General features: G+C 43.2%; 1 protein-coding gene across 2 annotated transcripts in view; it reads right to left on the bottom strand.

Annotated features, from left to right (window-relative positions):
• Positions 1 to 21,744, bottom strand: part of Sh3rf2 (SH3 domain containing ring finger 2) — a 102,179-nt gene that overhangs the window by 18,880 nt on the left and 61,555 nt on the right. For both annotated transcript variants that reach the window (XM_005356036.3, XM_005356038.3), the window contains one exon: positions 21,111 to 21,434. In XM_005356036.3, the coding sequence (XP_005356093.1) occupies positions 21,111 to 21,434 (324 nt within the window). The remainder of the gene's footprint in view (positions 1 to 21,110; positions 21,435 to 21,744) is intronic.

The raw sequence follows: 21,744 nt of genomic DNA, 5'->3' as shown, positions 1-21,744 counted from the left end.
GTATTCAAGGGTCGCAGTATTAGGAAGGTTGAGGACCACTGCCCTCAAGGTAACCATAGTGCTAAAGTGTGTGCTAATCATCTAATCATTCCGGGCCTTTTCAGTGTAGTTTCTTCCTGGCACACATTTTTTGCACATGCTTCTCTGTTTTGTCTGCTGTGAACATCATATAAAAGAACATGCAATAAATACAACCTGTGACACAGGGGTTTGCTGTGTATTTGTGGCTCCTGTCTCATATTTCATGGCAGGAATATACCACCACGGGACTAGTCTATCGTTTATACGCCATTTGGGCGGCTTTTAGTCCGGGGCTGTTATGAACAGTGTTGCTATGAACATTCCTGTACATGTCCCCTGTGCCCATGTACAAGTTTCTCCAGGATATACACCTAGGAATGGAATTGATGGGCCGTAGGGCAGGAGCCTGTTCGGTTTTATTAGGTAATAACAAATTGTTTCCCAGAGTGGCTGTAACAATTTACACGTCTGCCAGCAACTAATGACAATTCCTGTTATTTTAGAGTCTTGCCAGCATGAGGTAACACTCAGCTCTTTAATATCTGCTCATGTGCTGGTGGGAGATGCTAACTCATTGTGGTTTTACATTCATGTCTCTGAAATGCCAATGAATTTGAGTTTATTCATTTCCCCTGTTTTCAAATGGTTAGCGATGGTTATTGTTACATGAAATGTCTGTTCATATCCTTTGTCTTTCCAAAGCCTTCGGGTTATTTATTTTCTCATTAAGTTGTGGAATCTATTATTTTTGGATATAAATCCCTTGTAGCTTGTATTTTTTATTCTGTGGTTTTTTTTTGATGGACAAACGTAATTATATAATGCTTTCCTATACAATTCTCACTTGAAAAATCTTGGCTACGATGCCCTTTAATCTTGGGGTCGTGAGGTACATTTCTATGTTGCCTTCTGAAAGGTTTACCTTTCATATATAAGTTCTTTAGTCCACATGGAATTGATTTTTGGTGAGAGAGGAATCAATCCAGTTTCATCCTTACCCCACATGGACACCCAATTAACTCAGCTTTGGAGTTCATTCTTCCCTTCTGACCCGCGGAGCTGTTTGCCATAAATCACGTCTCCACATGGTCTGTTTCCAGGTTTTCTAGTATGTTCCACTGGCTTAAAAGAAGCTGCAGCTAAGTATTAGCATGGCTCAGACTTAGTTTTAAAGTAAGAAGGGACATCTGATCCTCAGACCTCAAACCCCGCCCCAAGCAAACCCCGCCCCTTCTCTTTAGCAATCTCTTTGTCCCTGGCTTTTCCTTGCTCCCTCTGAACCTTAAGATTTACTGTTTGTAGAAATCAATAAAAATCAATTAAAAAAAAAGAGTTACTGTTTGAGTGTCATGAAAAGGAACCCTAGGGAAGTGAATTTATGGGAGAATAACAACTTTAAGATATTGAAATAAGGGTGTGATGGCACATTCCTACAATCCCAGCACTCAGGAAGCTGAGACAGGAGGATCATGATTAAAGGTCAGCTCCAACCTGTCCTCAACTCCCCTCCTATCCTCTTGCTGTCTCCTGTTTTTCTCTTCGCTGTTCGTTAAGCCTCCCTTTTCCCCCTCCCTCCCTTCCTCTTCCTGTCCTTTTTATTTAATTGTGTGACACGAAGCACTTCTCTGTAGCCTTGGATGGCCGGGAACTTGCCATTTGATCTTGCTGATTGCCTGCTTCAGCCTCCTGAGGACCACTGTGGACCACCACACCTGGACAAGACGCCGTTTAAGAAGAAATATTGCATGTTCCTGGCTAAAAGCACGACACAATTCATCATTTATTTTCTCTTTTTTGATCCTAATCACTGCAGAAAACTTGACATTATCGTGCCTGCCTGTCATCCCTGCTCTGGGAAAGCCGAGGTAGGAGGGTCAGAAGTTCAAAGTCACTGTTCTTCAACAAGCCAAGTTCAAGGCCTGCCTGGGCTACAAGAGGCCCTGTCTCAGAAAAATAAATGTACACTTTAAAGTCTGTAACTTTACACCCAGTACTTGGGAGGCTGAGTCAGGAGGATTGCCATGAGTTTGAAGGCACCTAGATTACACAGTGAGTTCCAAATCAGCCCTAGCTAGGGAGAGACACTGAAGCAAGCAAGCAAGAAAATAAACAAACACCAAAAGAAAATTACCTTTCTTTTTTTGGTGTATAGAAGTGTGTTTATAAATACTAATTTAAGACTAGTAAACTAGTAACCTTGATAACGGCATACCTGTTCTCAATGCATTATTCTGCATTCTTTTGAGTTTTCCATATAGATAATAATATAATCATATAATAACAAATATTCAGCCTTTACTACTTCTTGATTAGTCTGCTTGCCAGGCCCCTAGATAGTCCAGCCTGTGGCAACTGAAGACCTTCAATTGCCTTGCAGCTAAACTTCGGCTGAACTTTACTGTCACCGAGTCAATTACACAAACACAGAGCCCAGGGTGTTTGGACAATGGCTACCTCTCACCTTGCAGAATCCTCCTGTATCCGATAGGGATAAAGAGAGCCTGAAACACTTCAGACTGTTTTCAAATGTCCTGCTTGTAGCCCAGCTTTCTGAACACACCCGAGCACCCTACAAATGTTCACTGAGTTCTTCCAAGAAGACTGACATCTAAACCACTGGCACAGATGATGAGTAGGCCAATGAGGAGAAGGCTCTTCTTATCCAGTTCTTTCTTCCATTGGCATTAAGGAGTGGATAACACAGGAAAATTGAGGCACATTGGTAGTTCGGTAGTGTTCCTTTTTGTTTTTATTTTTTTCCCCTTAATATTCCCGACCTCAGTCTCTTTTCCCATTGGATGATTTCCCACAGACACAGGTATTATTTCCCTCAATGGTGGACCTGGTCAAGGATTCAGATAGGCAGGCATTTGCTAATACAGAGCCTCATTGGGGCATGCCTGATCCCTTCCAGTCAGCGACTCTTCTGAGTGCCTGTGTTCTAGGTGAGGCCATCTGTGAATGGAAAGGGTTTGAAAAGCAAGGCACAGTTCCCTTGTCTTAAGGGCTGTGTAATCTCATCGAGATAAAATGAGAGTGACCAAAATAAACCTCTGAGAATGCAACCATCACAAGACCTCGTGTTCACAGACTATTCAGTAGAGGCCACACATTCCTAAGCACTTAATTTTCTCATTAAATCCTTATAGCAAGTTAAAAAAAACAACAAGTGCTATTTGTGTGTGTGCACATGCATATGCATTTGTGGGGTGCATGTTTGTGGGTCTGCATAAATGTTCATGTGCAGGCCTGAGGTCAAACTTGGACGTTGTGCCTCAGAAACTATACCCCGCCTCTCCTTTAGACAGGGTCTCTCATTGGTCTGAAGCTGGCTGGCCCAATAGCCTAAACTGGTTGACCTGGGAGCCCTAACGATCTACTTGTATTTGCTCTTCTACTGTTCCAAATTAAGGGCTATTATTTCTTTTTCATTCTCTTTTTGCTGACAAGATTGCTAAGGCGAACATATGTTATAATGCTTTGTCCAGGGCCACAGGGCCAGGTAGTCAGCAGAGGTAGGACCCAAACCCGAGCCGTCTGGTACAGAGTCTGCTGTCTTCTTCCCACCTACGAAGTCTAAGGCAGCACCTGTAGTTTGCAGGTAGGATCCAGCATGCCCGTGATGGGGCTGGAGAGTTCTCAGAGGACAGGCAGCATGCAGGCTGGAACTACAGGCAACAGTCTCCCAAGTTCTCTGTTCCTTATTGGCTGGGCTGAGCCAGGGCGGGTTTGCCCAGTTTCTGAGAGTCCTGCAAAAGCATCTGAGAAAGTCCCCAGCCGTCTCTTTCCTGCAGGTTTTCTGAGTGCATTTGATGGATTTCACAAGGCAGAGGCAACAGAGCAGAGCCTGGGGGAGAGCAGTCCCAGCATTTGGGTTGGTTCACACACGTGCTCAGCGGTCAAAGCAGATGCCACCATATCTAGTACCACTTGGCTCCTGGTCAATGGCCAGGTTAAATGGTCATCCCCTGTCTAATAACCAAATATTAGTGTTAAGAGTTGTGGCCAAAGGCTTCTGGCTTTTATTAATTACATGAATCTTGAAAAATTAAAAGCCTTTGGCTTTATTATTTTTTTAAAAGATTTTTATTATGTATATGTATGCTTATGTGTGGGTGCCTGTGTGTGATCAGGTGCTCATGGAGGCCAGAAGAGGAGGTTAGAGGCCCTGGAGCTGCCGTGACAGATGGTTGTGAGCCAAGGTGGGTACCAAAACCGAACTCAGGTCCTCTGTTGGAAATAGTCTTAGCCGCTGTTCTATCTTTGGCCACAGCCCTTGGCTTTAGAATTCCAGCACGTGAGAGCCAGAATAGACCTTAAAGACACTTTACTCCGGAGCCTCGGAGAGGGCAAGTGGCATGCTGAGGGTCATTGGTGAAGTTTAACATTAGTCAGGCCAGGTCTACCACAGGGTGAGGGACCATGTCCTGGGAGCTGGTGGGAGCAGATGCTGGATTAGCTTTCCAGGCTGTGTCACTTACTCCTAACAAATCATCAGGGGTGTTCCCTGTGCAAGCCTCTGCCTTCATGGTGCCTGCATGGGAAAGAGCTCAAGCAACACAACAAGCGTAAGAGGGAGAAAGGGACTGGAGATGGAGATCTAATGAAGAATGTTTCTGGTGGCTTTTCCGGTTTGACTCTGTTGTATTATCTGGCTACAATGAACTTGACTACGAAATTCACTTAAAACTAACACATCCTCCAACCCCCCTACCTGGAATGTGTGCTTTTGTGGAGTCCCTTACCTTTTGGGGTTTATACTATTCACGTTATGTACATGGAAAGAACTGGGGTTGGGACATATTCTTTCCAATATATGGGAGATTATACTCAAGGGGGTGTGGTAACCTGGCCTGAGGCCCAGGGTGGCAGGTGACTTTGCCCTTCTAGGGACAGAGGCCGAATATTAAAGCATGGACACACTGTTCTCAAGGGAGGGTTTCTATTAAGCTCAAAATTGCTGGCAAGGTATGAGCCAGGAAGGCAAAATGATGAAATCGCTTGAATGTGGCACCAACACCCTTTGTGGCCTGCATGTAGCCCACAAGACCTACATTCACTTGTCACTCATCCACCCTAGAGACTCCTACCCTACATTTACATATTCATTCTTCAATTCCTCATCCTAACATGAATTTTCTCACTCAGACACCTATTATATCTTTCTCTTATTGAACCCCTCCATCACTGAAGGGTCCATTCATTCTGTCCCTTGCAGATGTTCAGTGGTCCACACACAGGCACAGATACATTCAAGAGGTTTCATTCATTTGCCTGTTTGTGTATTCAACTAACATTTACCAAACTTCTTGCCCTACCAGACTTGGTTGGACTTAACCTTGGATTGATGGAGGGCACCAGCTACCCTGGCCTTGTGGAGTTAAACGCTAAGGCAAACTCCCAGACAAGGTAGGAAGTAAGAGAGGTCCCTGGCATGTGTAGTCAGGCTGTGCATTTGGCATTCCTTCCTCCTTACAGGGCTCAAAGTGACCAGACACACATGCTCACAAAGTCTTACAAAAGAAGAAAGGTCAAGCAAGGTTCAAGGTCATGCAACCTTTTCCCTGTAAAGTTATCAGAGTATTTTCGGCTTTGCTTTGGGTTTCAGTCAAAATCACCCAGCTCTATATTGTGGTTTGAAATCAATCATGGACAATGTTCAGAGAGCAAGCCTATTTGTAGACAATAAACTTTACTTTTGCACACTGAAAACGAAAGATAATTCTTACCCGCCATAGAGTACTACTCTTCTGATCCCCCTCCCTCCCTGTCCCAGTTCCAGACCAGGGAGCAGGCAGCTCTTGGCCCACAGGCTGCGGTTTGTCAGTATTGTTTTAGGTCAAAGAAACAAATGAGCAGAAGGTGCTTTCCAGGTGCAACAGTGGGCATGCTGTCCTTCCCTGGAGATGGCTTTCTTTAGGCTGGTGCCTGTAAGTGGCTAATACCAGGCTCAGGAATGCGGGCCAGGCAGTTCCCAGTTGTGTTCTGCCACTTGAGCCAAGGCAGGTGAGCAATTAAACTAGCATACTCTCTGTGATCCAGTGCACAGCTGCTCACATCTGTCTAGGGACTGCTTCCTAACTGTGCATCCAAGCTTGGCAGGTAACCAGGCCTTGGTTACTTACTTGTACCCAGATGAATAAATTTTTGGCACATGGCAGGCAGGCCCACCATGTTTATGAACAAGAGCTTAATGACTGCCGGCATTCTTTGCTAGTCTGACTTCGGGACAGCCAAAGGTTGAAAGGAAAGCAGCGGGAACACAGGGAGACACTCCAGCTGAGCCAGGCCAGGGGTAAAGTCTTGGTCTCCTTTCTGTCCCTGGCCTTTTCTGTGCTCAGTGCTCTAACTAGTGGTCAGCCTGGGAAGGATGTTTCAGAAACAGATACACTGGTATTTGCAGCATTCTTTGCTATGAAGGCAGGATTTATTATGCACCAAGGCTGTCCAGTTTTCCACTAGCGGCTTGCTTGTTTGAGGTGAGAAGAGAGGGAAAAGGAGTTGGTTATTTTCTCTCTTATACTTGGACTCTGAAATACAATGGGCAATTTCTAAAAAAAAAAAAAAATGAACAAAAATGCCCCATTTTCTTGGAATTTTTTCTATTGTTTTCTTAGATATTGTCACTTACCAAAAGTAAAATTAAGTTGTTCCCAGGGCTGTGATGGAGAACAGGTTTTGCTTTTCTATGGAAACAATAAAAGTCATGCCCCTTCTTTGTCTCACTCCCCATAGGAACTTCACATTTGAACAAGGCCTGCACAGAGCGGCTTGTTTGTTAAACAAACTTGGGTGGACCCTTAACTCCATACAGCCACCCAAAAATGACAAAAAGTGATTGTAGAATTACAGAATCTTAGATTATACACATGTCCAACGGCATATGTGCCTCTTTTCATATGCCTGGGCCATGACAGACATTACTAATCAACCCCTTTATTTCTTCTCTCCATGCCTGTCTACTTCCCAATAAACATTCTTAAACCATTTCTGCGGACAGTCGAGATTCCCACTTCTGCTGCTTATGTAGGGAAAGACTCGGAAGAGAGCCAACCCTGGATTCTGATCCAATGTTGGAAGGATACCTACTGAATGATTTTGAACTATTATTGGATTGCAGTTCCTTTATTTAAAATGGAAGCGATACTGTCTGTTAGCAACACCTTGAGGAGCAGGCGGCATTTAGGATCATAGCAGTGACTCTGTCACAACATGAGTCCCTTTTCCTCTGGGTTGAGCTGAAGCAGAAAGTGGACCTATACTGGTGATTCAGTCTTTAGATTCTTCCAGCTTCTTTCAGGCCTGGTGTAGTCTGCTTTCACATGCCCAGGGATAGGACACTGACAAACCTATTTGCACAACCTTTGTAAACTTCCTGGTTTCTCCAAAGCCTCCACGGTCTCTCAGTGTGTGTTTGAGAAGCATGGCTTGCTGGAGTGTTCAGATAGGCACTTGTCTCCACACAGGCTTCTCCTTAGCTGCTAATTATTTCATATTAGTCACGTGTCTGGTCTATACTTTGCACATCAGTTACTGATGGCTGGGGGTGACTCTTGACTTCAGGGGATGTCTGATAGTGTCTGGAGACATTTTTTTTTTATTGCCACAAGAGGGTGACTGGTTCCACAGAGGCAAGGTGTGTGAGACTGAGGTCCCTTTGTATGTCAGTGAGCTCTGCACTCAGCCTCAGAGTTCATGAATCTCTGTGAAAATGCTGAGGTTCAGGCGGGGCCACTCCCTCTTCCACCCAGACAGGGCTAGGTCTCTTAAGTGGTTCAGCGGCCAGGATTAATTGGGCAAAGGATGATGTAAAGTTTAACCACTCGTTGGAGAAGTGCTGAATCAAGGAAGCAAGCAGGGTTAATTACCAAACCCGCTTTAGTCACCAGAAACCAGAGAGGCTTTCTCTAGAGGACCCTGGGGAGCAGGGCAGGGCTGGCGGTGGAAGCGAACAGCAGTCGCTATGTACTAGGGGCCATGCACTGCTCGGAGATTGGAAGCTGGGCAGGGAAAGCTACAGCAGGACCTTTGCCTTTTAATTGCTATACCCTCTAGGTATTCACCTGAGCACTGTTTCCTCTAGGCAGCTTCTTGCCTTCCAGACCAGTTTGACCCTTCATCTCAGGTGTTATCCATGCCTCACCTTCAAATCTGACAGCATTCTGCAGACTTATAACCATGAGACCAATATTTAATACTAAATATGTGTCTACCTTCCTAGCTTGGAGCTTCCCTAAGGGCAGTGATCAAGCACCTTGTTTGCTGTGTCATCATGTGTATCTCAAGTGTTCAGTACATAGTGGGTACCTAGCAATTCTCTACAGACTGACCCACTGACAGGCTGTAAGGGAAAACAGGGCTCCTTTTTGGTTTAAGACACTTGCCAGTTGAGGATAGGACTCACAGACAAAGGTATGCGTGTGTGTGTGTGTGTGTGTGTGTGTGTGTGTGTGTGTGTGTGTAGGAAGCTGGCCCTACCACAGCCTTCATCTCCTTTCCCCAAAGTCCTTTTTCCTTTGTGTATTTTTGGTTTTCCTTGCATGGGTTTATGTGGAATTACAGCTGAGTTCTGAGCTTAGCTAGAGGAATGGTTCCAGGGCACACATGGATAGAATACCAAATCAGATCCCTGTGCTTTTGGAATGATCACTGCCTGTGAAGGAAGCAAAGGGGCTTTTGGAAGCCCTCACGTTCCAACTCCAGCAGGTCGTTCCTCTGAATGAGGACAGCCCAGGACTCTCACTCCTAGCAAGGCTGGTCTGTACAGATCAGCCCTGGGGCCAGGGCTGGGAAAGGGTTGGGAGGGAGTATGCTTCTAGCTTCCTGGTTTGACCTACTAACGCTACCAGAGGGGACATTGATTGGGTCTGTTCCTATTTCTAAATCCACTCCTTGTCTCCTGTACATGGAAAAATGAGGAAAAAGTTCAGGAAGAAACACTGAATCCCTTTTCAGGTCTCAGTGACCCCTGCTGTGGGACAATGGTTTTACCTACAAAGATTTGGTTTTTTGTACTTGTTTAATAAAATGTTGATTGGCCAGTAGCCAGGCAAGAAGTATAGGCAGGGTGACCAGGCAGGAAGTGTTGAGAACAGGAGAATTCTGAGAAGAGAAAAGCTCAGTCTGCAGTCGTCATCCAGACACAGAGGAAGCAAGGTGCCAAGCCACATGGCTAACACAGACAAGAATTATGGGTTAAGAAATAGAGTTTAAAATAAAGTCACGTAAAGATGAAAAATACACAGAGAGTCTGGATACTGTATGTTATTGTGTTGTCTTTAAATTGTTTGATTGCTGAGGAAGGAGCAAAAGCTGCTAAAAGATATTTGATCATAAATGCTGCTGGATTAATCCAACATACATATTTTGAAAATGCTTTGACTTCAAAATTTAAGTCAAAAGGTATGTTACTTTGGAGAAGAGGTTTTGCTTTTGTTTCCACAGAAAATGAGAGGCTGTGGATTCATTCTGGACTAAGAAAAATCAGGTTTGATCAAGGAAGACCCCTGAAGAATCTCCAGTGGAGCAGATGGTCCAGATGATCCAACATTCAGAGAGCCTCTGTTGGAGTTTTCTTTGAGTTCTGCATCCAGAACAGTTTCACGACTGTTGGCTGAGATGATCAAGCCTCACAGAATATTCCATTCAGGATTTGACCATAATTCAAAGTTTCCTTTAGGTCCCTGTAAGATTATCAGCACCCCCAATCAGCAGGAAGTAACCTGGAAAACTATGCCTGCATTCCCCAAAAAATGGATTATGGATGTTTTTCTTTGTTTAAAGTGCTGGTTACAAGTTGTATTGGTAATGGTCAGGAAGAAAGCTAAACAACCGAGATTTGATTCAGAGTTTTTGTTCTAAAAAAAAGGGGGGGGGTGCTGTGGGACAATGATTTTACCCTATAAAGATTTGTTTCTTGTACTTGCTTGATTGGCCAGGAAGTATAGGCAGAGTGACCCGGCAGGAAGTAGAGGCAGGGCGATGAGAACAGGAGAATTCTAGGAAGAGGAAAGCTCAGTCTGCAGTTGTCACCCAGACACAGAAGAAGCAAGATGAGAATGCCTCGCTGATAAAAGGTCCCAAGCCACATGGCTAACACAGACAAGAATTATGGGTTAAGATGTAAGATATAAGAATTAATAAGAAGCCTGAGCTAATAGGCCAACCAGTTTATAAATAATGTAAGCCTCTGTATGTTTCTTTGGGACTGAAAGTCTGCAGGATTGGGCCAGACGGAAACCTCAGTCTACAGACCCCAAAGCCCCAAGGTTTTCACTGCTCTTTGTCTCAGGGTAAGAATCCTTTCTGACCCTCACCTGTGTGCACTGCAGTAGCTGGAGCAACCAGATGTGATAGTCTTTGTGTAGGTGTGTGTGAGCAGCAGAGAGGAGGGATCCCAACTCCATAACTACGTAGGAGGCCATCCTAAACTGCATCACAGGAACAGCTCCTCCCTCCATGTCTATCTCAGAATGTGCTGTTAGGTAGTTGAGCCACATCATTCTCTGTCAGGTCAACATCCAAGCCACCTTAGCAGAAGTAGGCACAAACCTGGACAGGATGCACGCCTGGAGAGCCACATACTGAAGTGGATTCCATCCTCTTAGGCCTGATTGGTGTCACATCCATCATGGTTCTTGTGCAGATGATCACCCCAGTCACCTGGGACCATGCAGCTCAAGGGCCAGGCACCACATAATACACCAAAGGACCCAAATTTCTGTTTTAAATAGCAATTTGGTGTCTATTTGAAGAGTAGGGAGGCCTGAGTTTGTCAAGGAAGGACTACTTCATGCCAGTTTTCCTACGTGCAAAACAAAATTAAGCCCCTCCCCCCTTTACTGGAGGGAACATGCTAGGGATCTCTTGAGTCTCAACGTCATGGCATTCTAAAACTCTGGTTTAGGTAAGAACAATGGCTACAGCTTGTTGAACTACTGCAGACCCTTGCAGAGACCCTTCATGGAAAGACAGTCTGTTCTGCAAATGAGAACACAGGGGCACATCATATTAATTCAATGTCCTCTAGTTGTTAGATGACAAAACCGTGGCAAGAAACTCTGATTGAGTCAAATCCTTTACTTTTAGTTCTTATGTACCTTTCTGAATAAGAGAACTTGAAAACCAAACCCAAACCCAAACGGATGCATAGGTGCCTCTAGGGCAGTGGTTCTCAACCTGTGGGTCGCGACCCCATTTGGTGAACCTCTAACCTCAAAAAATATTTACGTTACAGTTCATAACCATAGCAAAATTACAGTTATGAAGTAAAAACAAAAATAATTTTATGGTTGTTGGGGGGAGGGTCACCACAGCATGAGGAACTGTATGAAAGGGTCAACACCTGGAAGGTTGAGAATCATTGCTCCAATGCTTTCTTTCAGTATGCCGAACCCAGCAGTTCACGAGATGGGAGCCCTTTCTCACTGTATGTTCCCACAGCCTGTATACTTTGATTTATGTTCCTTCTTTGCTTCTGAACACGGCAACACAATTCTAGTATGCGAACCCATATTTGGAAAATAAAGGTCATCATTCATCCCCACATCAACCTTGAAGCCATTTCTTTCTCCGGATTGCACAAGCTCAGGCCTCCTTCTCCTGGTCTTGGCCCAAGTGTGGAAACTAGACCTTGGAGAGGGTAAAGGAGTGAGCACATAGCCAAGGAACCTGGGCCACTTGGGCCAGCCCGAGGGCAACGATAAGGATGTAAACAAGAAGACTGGCACAGACAGCTAGGGCAAAGTTGGCAGCAGCTAGTGGAAAAAGGGTTAGCGGTTCAGTTATGGCAAACATGCCAGGCATTGGTGAGAAATGAATCCTGTTTTTGAGATAGAGAATGCTCAGGAACCAATGGGGGTCAAGGATATGAGCTCTGGAGTCTCTGGTCTATTAGCTTTTGACACACAGAAGTGGGATGCAATGTGTAACCCAGGGAATGCACCCCGTGTGCTGTCTGACAAACAAGGGGCTCTTGGAAGCAGAAGTCAACATTACAGAAGTGTCACAGTTTAAAAAGAAACCCAGCAGCAAGGGTGGGTTTGGAGTGTTACCATTTTGCCACCCAGAAGAAAATGATGTTCAAATCATTGGGTAGGAAGATGGATCGGGAGCTTGATAACCAACGGCTGGTGACAGCTCAATATAAATACATTTTAATTGGAAAGGATATGCAATCAAACATCTCTAGCTGTTTGATGTGTGTGAAAAGTATTTAAATTTTAACAAGAGTGTCAACTTAACAAAATGGGGATGTAATGACCTTTTCAATAAATGCCTCTGGGACAACTAGATATCTGTATGATAAGAATAAATTTGAACTCCAACCTCAAAATATATACAAAAATCGACTGTACTCAGGTCCTAGACACAAGCATAAAAGATAAAATTGTAAAACATCATTGAAGACAAATTACATTTTGTTTAGTTGATAGCTTCCTAGAGTAGTTAAATTAGACACCATCACAACAGAAATATTTTCTGTGTTTTAAAGAATATTGTGGAGAAAGTGGAAAGAACTTGCAGAATGGGGAAAATTGTAAGTCATATATCTGATCCAGGACTATTTGCAGCCTATGTAAAGAGCTCTGTTATAGCTCAGTTAAAAAGAGACGGCCCAACTATAATATGGACACACACACACACAGGCTTCTCTCCAAAGAATACTTGTTCAGTAAACTTATGAACAAATGCCCAATGTCATTAATCATCAGAGAACTGCAAATTAAAACTATAGTAAGACACAGTGACTTGTACCTATAATCTCAGCTCTTGGGAGGCTGAGGCAGGAGGATAGAGGGTTTAAGGCCAACCTGTGAGATCCTACCTCAAAACAAAAAGCAAAGCCCAGGAAAACCAAATACATACAAACTAGATTTTACAATGAGATACTATGCTTGATATAGCCTAGGGTGGCTATGGGCCATAAGACAGACAGTAAATACATGTTGGTAAAAACTGGAAAAACTGGAGTCACTGTGCGGTGATGGTAGAAATGTAAAATGTGCGCTCATTTTGGGAAATAGTGAGTTTCACCAACAGAATCTTGTGGAAGAGAACCACTATATGAACTATCGGCTCCATCCCTAGGTTTATATGCGTATGAAAATTACCTAGACAGAAGCTTCTTGCAAATGCTCCTAGGAGTATTATCATTGAATACTCCTAGACAAATAGAAACTGTCCAAATGCCTATTAACTAATGGGCCAGTAGACTAAATCCTATGGCAGCTCCATACACTGGCATGTTATTTTGGCCATAAAAAAGAATAAAGTCTTAATACAGGCTGCTTATGTGGATAAACCTTGAAGCATGGACTACATGAAACACAAAACAAAACAAAGCAAGCAAGAATCAAAAACCACTGTGAAGACGCAACTGGCAGTATCCAGAAAATTTTGAATCCAGGAGAACAAATGGCTTAGTTTTTTGTTAACAACACAATGAAACCATGTACAGTGCAAGGGACGAGGAAGCCAGTTAGTGGATAGAGAAAATAAACATGGGAACTGTATAAAGCCAATGAAAAGTTTTTACTTCATCTGCATCTCATTTGCATAAACCAACCAAGGAGAATGTTTATAAGACCAAAGTAGAAATGCAAACATGGAATATTAAAAATATAGAAGACAATTTTGCTTGCTGTTTGATAATATTATGATAGTGGTAAAATATCTTAAAAGACACAATTACAACAATAGGTAATTTGACCTGAAGTCTGGGCTTCGATTTATTCAATGAAGGAGTCAGGTGGAGGAAGAGTAGGGGGAGAAATTGGCCCGAGAGGGCTCATTACAATATTCTTTTAATTTTTATATAGATTTGAAAAATTTCATTTAAAAAAGTTCAAAAATGCACAGCAAAGATTGGATGGCAATATGGCGACTTGTTACTAAGAAAATCTGACTTTGAGAACTTAAGCAACAATAAAACTGAGAGCCAAGTACTTATTTCTATACTTACTATTTTTTGATTTTCCCAGAAACCTTGTGAATCAGAGTATACTCATTGAAAAATTAAATATTTTAATTATTTTATCTTTTCTTTTTGAGAACTTCACACATGAGCATCGAGTCTATATTATTCCCACTCCTGGGCTCCTCGGTTTCCTCCCATGTCACTCCCCCCCCCGACAACTCCCCTCCAAAATTCATGACCTCTTCTTTATCATTGTTGCATCTATACCTCTCTCTCTCTGTATAACTAATACTAATGGAGGCTAGCTAGTTTTTCTCGAATGTACATGCATCCAGGGCTGAACCTATTGGATTGGATAGCTGCACCTACAAAACCTCAACAACAGGTTGTCTGTCCACACACCCAGTGTGGACAGGGGAAATTCTACAAGGTTCCATTCTTAGATGAAGACTGGTCAATGGCTCCTGAGAGAGGGGGAATCAGTTTTCTCCAGGCACAAGCTCCCACACAGATCATCCAACCCCAAGCACACTCCTTTTTTGATGCGAGACTGGAGCTCAACATGGCTACTGACTTGTCTAAAGCCTCAGCCCGGAATGAGGAGGGGGTCTGGGTCCAGGGCTGACATGGCTTCTTCACTCAGCACCGATTGCTATTTGCCCTCCACCCTGCTTGCCCTTCACCCTGTGGGTTCTTGTGGGACAGACAAGTGGGGCTTTCATTCCTTTCTTATTTTCAAATGCCTGCCAGTGATCACATCTAGGGCGTTAACTGATAACGATAAGTTAACGATAAGTTAAACTGATAAGACTAGTTTAAGGATATATTGTAGTGTGAATTCTACTTGGTCTTAATAATAAAAACCTGGAGTCAAATATCTTTATCAAGGGGCATGTTCTCAAAAAGTTAACAGATTTCAAGTACCCATGAAGACTCATAAAAGGTATTCTGAACAGATAATGATAGTATGGAATAGAATGTTTGATGGAGGGTGTCTATTCAAGGCAGACTCCTTTCTTCCTACAATTCCTCAAGAACCCACAATTCTAATGTGAATGTGGATTTGTTGAGTGAGAATCATGGAATGAATGCAATTTGTATTGGGGAGATAGTAACTTAGAAATATCATCATCATTTATCTCTGTAAATTATCTTGGGTGGAGTTGTTAAGCATAAGTGTGGGGGGGGGAAATTACCTTAATCCTAAGTAAAAAACCATCCTTCCTGCAGCCCTGAGCACTATGTTGGACTGAGAGACCCTAATGGAAGATGAGACACCCATAGAATGGATCTGGACTTAGAACAGTTCTAGAAATAACTTCATAATATTCCAAATACAGGGTTAAAAGGAGTCACTTTTGTATATCTCAGAATTCTTCAAGATACATGCTGGCTCATTTCTCTAGGAACTCAGAGAAGGTGCCTAGACTTGCTGCTAGCCCACTGGTATAGGTGGAGAGGGGAATTATATTTTTCACACCGACTTGCCTTTGCTCTCTGTGTCTTTCTACGGTGTCTGGGTAATAGAGACGAGATGGCTTTGGCTATTCTACAGTGACATAAGTGTATAAGACAATATCCCCACCCTTGAGAAACTTTCAATCTATTGGGCAATGTAATAAGATATATGCACACAGTCTTTATTTATGTGTTAAATTATACAGAGATGACGTTACATGTTCTAACATGTTGCTTATAACAATAAGGTAAATGGTGTGTAGTTAACACAGGAGAGACACAGGATGATTGACAGGAGCTTCCTTGAAGAAATAGTATATAATTAGGATTTAGGGGATGGGTATGATTGAAGCAGATGAATAAAACAGAAATACATTTAGGAGGGAATTGCATTATTTAGCTAACAAAATATGTTCATTGTCCAAAATAACTCAGGCCTTGTGAGGGGTGCAAGGATAAAAAGGAATGAGGTGGCTGTGTATGTATTGTCCTTTGGGTGTTGAGCAGATTACTGTAATGTGTGTGCAAGTGGTTATGTTTTGAGACAAAGCTTCATATAGTCAGTCCCAGGCTCACTGCAAATGTATTGTATAGCCAAGGACGACAATGAATTCTTGATTTTCCTGCATCTACTTCCCAAGTGCCAGGATTATGAGTGCTACCACATCTGGACTGACCCTACCTTCCATGTTATATTGGGCTAGTGTACATGCATGTTTATGACTGTACCGAGCCGGGGCTTCTGGAACGTATATTGTAGCCAGATTGTGGACACTCTATGGTACCATACTTATGAAATCTTTAGGGGAAGAAACTTTGATGTAGGCTCTAGCCTTGGAACAAGTTATGTGATCTCTCCCTCCCAGAAATGTGCTGGTTGTTAAAGGCACACATCAATATCTCCTCTGAACAGTTGTTTATCATGATAAAGTCTCTTATGATTTTTGGCTTTTAGTGACTACTTAATAAACTACAGATATTACCATTCCTCAGGGCTTCTGGGAACCAGTAGCAATTAGGGAAATAGAAATGGCTAAAGGATTTAAAATTTAAAACATTATCAAGTTATAAGTGTAAAAATGGAGAGATTCCAAGAGTGGCTGGGCAGGGTGAGGCGCGTGATTGAGCATGGTTCTAGGAGGTCAATACAGAGGCCGGGAAAGTAGACTAGGCAAAGACGAGGTCCAAAACTAAGAAAGTGGCACGGGATGGACACAACAATGACTATTTAGGTGGCAAAAAAGGGATTTCCAACAAGCTGTTTGTAGGAGATGGGGGTAAAGTTTGTTTTTTTTTATAGAGATTTTACTACCCTGGGTTTGACATATAGGAAGAGAGAGGTTAAGAAGGAACTTACAGAGTTGGAAGTGGGATGGAGAGGAAAGAAGAGGAGGAGAGATGCCGAGGGAGCAGGACCTCTTACTGCCGAAAAGGAGACTGCTTCACTGTTCTGTGAGTGTGGCAGACAGGCTTGAGAGGGGCTCCACAGCCTGATTTACAGGGGCAGTGAGGGCCTATGCTTGTGACTCTCCCATAGAAGTTCTGTGTCACTGAAGGATTTCTTCCGTAACTTATGTGCCATTCTCCTTCTGCGGCACCCTTCCTAAGTAATGGTCCTAGAGATAATGCCCAGGCTCTCGCTAAGGTCAAGTGTGTTAGTGCCAAGACACCGACTTGACCTTCTCCACCAAAGCTCCCACAGAGCCTGCTCTAAGTGCTCAGCTTTGATTGAATCGTTTTCAAGGAGAGCTGTTTCCAGCCCACAGTTTAGTGTATCTTTGAGGCTAGTACTGCAACGAGTACCCAGGGCTGGCACGTGGTTTCCTACAGGTAGGAAGACATGACGACAATGAGAAGATCCAATCCCCTGCCCTGGCTTTTGGGTGTGAAGGTAACAGTACCGTAATAAAGACATAAAGACTTGGGCAATTGCCGTCTTGTTTCTTCACAGAGGGAACCAGGGCACTAACTGGGATGACTTCTAGGCTGATTGTGTAAAATGACTTCTTGTTATTCGACCTCCTTTTTGTCTTGTTGGTGGGAGCTGGACAGGTTTACAAACTCCCTAAAAGAAATTTACTGGACCTTTTACTACATAGTCACATTACAGACTAATACTTAGCTATTCCTGGCAGGGCGTAGTGATCACTTTAATCTCAGGACTTGTGAGGCAGAGGCAGGCATATCTCTGTGAGTTCAAAGCTAGTTTGGTCTATGTAGTGAGTTCCAGGACAGCCATGCGTGCATGCTCTGGTTACACACATATTCACCTGAGATCAGCATGATGTAATCTGTACTAGGAATCCCATTACCTTTATAGCTATTTTTCCATGTCTACGTATGTACCTTTATTAGCTTGCTGCTCTATAAATATGGAAAATTTAAATTTAAATCAAATACCCAAACATTTTTCCATCTTTCCTTCTGTGAACATAGAATTGATATAGCTTATAAGACTTAGAGAGTCACTACCTCACAACAAAGTAGAAACATGGTATTTCTCTACTTAGAAGGGAAGCAGTAACTTCCTACAGAATCTGAGGCAGTTCCCCCTTTCCTTATTTACTGGCTATTCCTGAGTAGCCAGTGCTTGGGGGGTGTTACATATAGACTGGAACAGAGCCGAGACCTTGGTATCCTCTAACACCCCGTGGAGGGCTGTAAAAGGAATGAGTTATTTAGCCTATTCTTTTGTGTTTATTAATTTCCGAGTCTTTATACCACTTAAGGCAGCGTGGGGGCCACCAGGGTCCTTATCCCACTTTAGAGAGCCTGGTCTCTGCTATGGTTAGCCATTGAGTGGATTCCTTGGTAACAACTTCTTCTTGATGCCCTTAGCAACATACAGCGTGAATGCTTGGTCACAGCTGGCAGTCTGTAAGGAACAAAGTGGCAGTCAATGAAGGCCTTTGGGTGGAACAAAGATGGGGATTATTTTCCGCTGGGAGGTATGTGGGGAAAAGAGTGATGGAAAGTCGTGTAGTCAGACAGGAGACAGATGAGGACAACCAAGAAGAGAGGATGTAAACTTAAGATAAACCACACTGGCTTAGTGCTGATGCTCAGGTGGTCTTTGCTGACAGGACAGTGAAATTCTTATTAAGATCAAGGCAGACTCTACATGAGAAGCTGCCCAAACGATTTTTCTTCTGGGCTCCTAATTTTTTGATGTAAAATGATTTTATAACTCTCCTACAAAGGTTCTTACCACTTTAGTATGGAGAGCAGGGCTTTGGAGACTAGGCCTGTGTATCATAACAGTATATCATGTATCTGTTCACCTGTATCTATCACTATCTGTCTGTCTGCATGTCTATCTATCTATCTATCTATCTATCTATCTATCTATCTATCTATCTATCTATCTATCATCTAACTATATATCTATATCTCATAAAGCTTTAAAATATTTTATTTATCCATTAATTTTAATATAATTTTTCTCCACTCCATCCCTTCCTCCCCTCTCCTCTTCTACTGTCCCCCATGACCCCCTTGCTACAGTTTACTCGATTAGATTATTATCACTGCCTTTGTTTTGTAGCAGGATCTCTTCACTTGCCATGGTTATCAGTACATTATACACACTCCGGACATTTATTAGTTGAAAGAGTTACAGTAATCTTTGAGGTCTACAAGAAAGCAGTTCTCCCTTTCAGGTTTCCCTCAGTATAGATTACCACCTGCCAAGATACTTAAGAAAAAAATATTTTTATCATTCGATTTATTGACTATCCACTTAGATCTAAACATTGTGTGAGGGTATGGGGTGGGGAAGACAGGGAGAACTTGGGCTAGATCCAACGTAGGCCGGAAGTGAGAGACTTTGTTCGATGCCCTGCTTATCTGTAGATGAGCTTGTACATGGGCTTCTGAATATGTTTGGACAACGCCTGTGCCACCTAGACAGAAATATTCACCACTTATAACCATCTGCGCCGACAAAAACTCTATCGGTACTGCCCAGTGAGTCCCATGAATGCTGCGGTTTGGAATTATCATTCTCTGTGCATACTTGGAAGAAATAAGATTTGTTTTGAGTACTACTGGGATTCTCCCACTCTGGTCCATCCTCTCGGCAGATGAAGTAAACGTCCAGGAATAAAGATTTCAAAGGCACAGAGAACATGTCTCTTGGATACATCTTTTGATGAGCCAGCTCACAGCTGAGCTCCCAGAGTGTGGGTGCATCTTATATACCCGGGACTCTATATAAAGAACGCTTTAGAAGCTTCTGACTTTTCGGCTTCATGTGAGTCACCAGGTTCCTGTTTTAGATTCATCAGGTTCGTGTATGCGTGTGTGTATGTTAGAACAACCGTGGGCAGAAAGCATGTAGATACTTACAAAAATGGCTTTAGGATGCATGTCAGAATTTCTTTAAATAAGGAGAATATATTCGGTGTGTGTGTATGTGTGTGTGTGTGTGTGTGTGTGTGTGTGCATGTGTGTGTGTGAGAGAGAGTAGAATAGTACAGGTGGGGTTCAGTTACATCAGTTACCTGCGAGGCTACACTCTTAGCCGCTCAGACAGTGGTGTCAGAGAGTGTGTTAAGAGAGATGATTGTTTTCCTTGCAGACCAGCTCACAGGTCTTTGAGGAGCCCTTGACTTTCTCCTTCTTCCATGTCTTGTTATAAAGGGATTAGAGTCCAATTAAGCCATTTAATCCCAAGGTGGAAATTCATGTTTAAAAACAAGATTTACAGCTTCTTAAAAAAAAAAGACACCCATGTGAGTTGAAGTTTGTCCCTTCAAGTTGCCACATGCATGGTTCCAAAGAGCGTTTTTAGCTGCGCACCCAACACACTCCTCCTAATTACCTTGCCTCATCCCTCTCCTCCTTCATCTCTTAAAGGGCCCTTCAGCCTAAACAGCCACATGCTATCAGAAAGACTTCAACTTCTGAACTGCTGCGATTCACCTTGGCTCATCTCTTCTTAGCATCTTGCTGAGCAGGGCTAATAATAAAAATTGTATGGAGAGCAAGTGCTGTCTGGGAGCTGAACATGTGCAGACATCCTTACCCTGGGTGCTTTGTGCCCATTGCCTCATGAGGTGCCCACTGTGAGAGCATCCAAGCTGGCTCTATGGGTGTGGGGCTTGTGTAGTCACTTGGGGGCCATCGTTTGACTTAATGCGCTGCTATTGCCATCTTGAAATTCTTAACCATTTTAGCGCAAGGGGCTTGCATTAAAGAAATTACAAAAAGGAAAAATGCAGAAATGGGCATTGGACCCACAAATTATATCGTTATCCTGAGATGCACCTGCTAATCCACAGGTTCCATTGTTTTTTTTTTTTCCCATGTGATGCCCAGGCTATCGCAGATGTGACAGAGAGTCTCACATTATGCCAAAACCCTGTCATGAAAGTGTCTACCTACATCTCCATAGAGGAAAGTTTTATGACAAACAGGCAATCATGTTTATCATGAAACAGAAAAATGAGAACTATCTGGGGATTTGGACAAGTTGTTTAACTTTTTGAACTCTCAGTTTCCTTATCTATAGAGTAGGGATAATAATAATAATAATAATAAATATTTAACTTACAGGATGCTTAAGAATAAAATGAGATCACAAATATCTGACAAGATATATGATTTTAGCTAATAGTCTGAGTGACTGGCAAGTATTTAGCACCCAGCAGTGCTCATGACATGGGGATGCTCTCTTACCTACCATTAAGGTCCCAGTGGATTTACTCCTTACCTGAACAGCAGAGTTGGCAGGGAAGTCTGCCTTGTCCCCGGGCTGAGTGAATGCAGAGGGGCTGCTAGAGCTGATGAGCACGGGGGTGCTGATTTCCACCATCTGGTGACCTTCAGGAGAATGGACCATGCGGTTGAGTGTGTTCAAGGCTGTTGTGATGGAGAACTGCCCAGACCCCTTCCTCCTGGACCCAGGGCTCTTTCGGAGGGTGGGTGTGCTGGTTGCTTTGCCTCTGGATGGTGAGGACATCAGGGACAGGTTCTTTGTGCGAGATAACTGATGCCCTTTGTTCTTCTCTAGGAGGTGTCTTGCTGTGAGGTTTGGCTGCAAAGATAAGAGAAGGGACAAGAGTTACTCTCTGATATAGTACAGTAGCTAAGTCTCCCACTCATTAGTAGTCAATGCTAGCTTCTCAGCTGCAAGCTCAGATGCCCATCCTTGGGTCAGTTCCTGGATCAGATGGCCATCCTTTGGTCAGTAACTGATCAGATGACCTTCTTTTGGTCAGTGGTTGGTCAGATGGTCACTCTTTGGTCAGCTGGGTGAAATGAATATCCTTTGGTCAGTAGATGACTGAGATGGCCATCCTTTTGTCAATATAATAACAAATTATATCTTTTATACATTTGAAGTA

The sequence above is a fragment of the Microtus ochrogaster genome, chromosome 18, assembly GCF_000317375.1.
Source record: "Microtus ochrogaster isolate Prairie Vole_2 chromosome 18, MicOch1.0, whole genome shotgun sequence".
Taxonomy (NCBI): Eukaryota; Metazoa; Chordata; class Mammalia; order Rodentia; family Cricetidae; genus Microtus; species Microtus ochrogaster.
The sequence above is the reverse complement of the archived record's forward strand: the minus strand, read 5'-3'. Positions and strand labels throughout refer to the sequence as shown.